The sequence below is a fragment of the Haplochromis burtoni genome, unplaced genomic scaffold, assembly GCF_018398535.1.
Source record: "Haplochromis burtoni strain Fernald_Lab_line unplaced genomic scaffold, NCSU_Asbu1 Contig_1037, whole genome shotgun sequence".
NCBI lineage: Eukaryota > Metazoa > Chordata > Actinopteri > Cichliformes > Cichlidae > Haplochromis > Haplochromis burtoni.
In genome coordinates, this window is record NW_024583398.1 from 87,771 (window position 1) to 89,009 (window position 1,239).

The window sequence follows — 1,239 nt, forward strand, 5'->3', positions numbered from 1 at the left end:
GACCGGATCTGTCATAGGAAATGTAGCAAGGGACCTCGGACTGAACGTGGGGGAATTATCTGTTCGAAAGGCCCGCATTGACAGCGATCTGAACCGTAAACGGTATTGTGACATAAATCCAAGCACTGGCGATTTAATTGTAGCTGAGAGGATTGATAGAGAGGCTCTTTGTGGCGAAAAGGCATCTTGCATCCTCAAATCTGAATTGGTCTTAGAGGCGCCACTTGTGTTACATCGAATTTCATTACAAATACAAGATATCAATGACAATCAACCTGTTTTTGCGAAAGACGAAATAAAAATAGAAATCAATGAATTGGCTGTAAAGGGATCCCGTTTCCGTATTTTGGAAGCACACGATCTCGATATTGGACAAAACGCTGTTCAAAGATATGTGTTGCAGACTAACAGTTATCTAGTGCTGAAAATGCAGACTAAATTAGATGGAGGCAGATTTGCTGAACTAGTGTTGCAAAAGGAATTGGATCGCGAGGAACAGCGGGAATTCCGATTACTACTTACTGCATTGGATGGGGGCAGTCCTAAAAGAAGTGGCACGACTACCGTGCATGTAATTGTCTTAGACGCTAACGATAACGCCCCGGTTTTTAGTCAACCTGTGTATAAAGCCAGTCTTCCTGAAAATTCTCCTTTATATACTGTAGTGGTTAAAGTGGCTGCAACTGATGCAGATGAAGGTCTAAATGGTAAGGTGACTTATGAGCTAAGTCGTATATCAGAGACTGGCAGAAGAGCATTTGATTTAAATCACATCACAGGAGAAATAAAGGTAATCGGACCTTTGGATTTTGAAGAAGAGTCCGTTTATGAAATGCGCGTAGATGCTAAAGACGGATATGGTCTTACCTCAGACTCAAAAGTAATAATTGAGCTGTCAGATGTAAATGACAACCCACCTGGGATTAGTTTAAAATCACTATCTAACTCCATACCCGAGAACGCGTCACCTGGTACAGAGGTGGGAATCATTAACGTGCAGGACAAAGACTCTGAGAATAACGGACAGGTCCGCTGCTCCATCCAACAGGGTGTCCCCTTTAAGTTGGTTCCGTCTATTAAAAACTATTATTCTCTGGTCACCACAGGACAACTGGACCGCGAACTAGTGTCCGATTACAACATTACAATCACTACCACTGACGAGGGCTCTCCACCTCTGTCCTCTTCTAAAAGTGTTCAGTTATCTGTAGCTGACATCAACGACAACCCACCTGTGTT

The 1,239-nt window shown here is 42.9% G+C and overlaps 1 protein-coding gene across 1 annotated transcript in view; it reads left to right on the plus strand.

Moving 5' to 3' along the window:
- Position 1: 1 nt before the first annotated feature.
- The window catches only part of LOC121813005 (protocadherin gamma-B3-like), a gene marked incomplete at both ends in the record, with an annotated part of 3,859 nt that continues 2,621 nt past the window's right edge, over positions 2 to 1,239 (plus strand). Inside the window, one exon of the mRNA XM_042216401.1 lies at positions 2 to 1,234. Within this exon, the coding sequence (XP_042072335.1) occupies positions 2 to 1,234 (1,233 nt within the window). The remainder of the gene's footprint in view (positions 1,235 to 1,239) is intronic.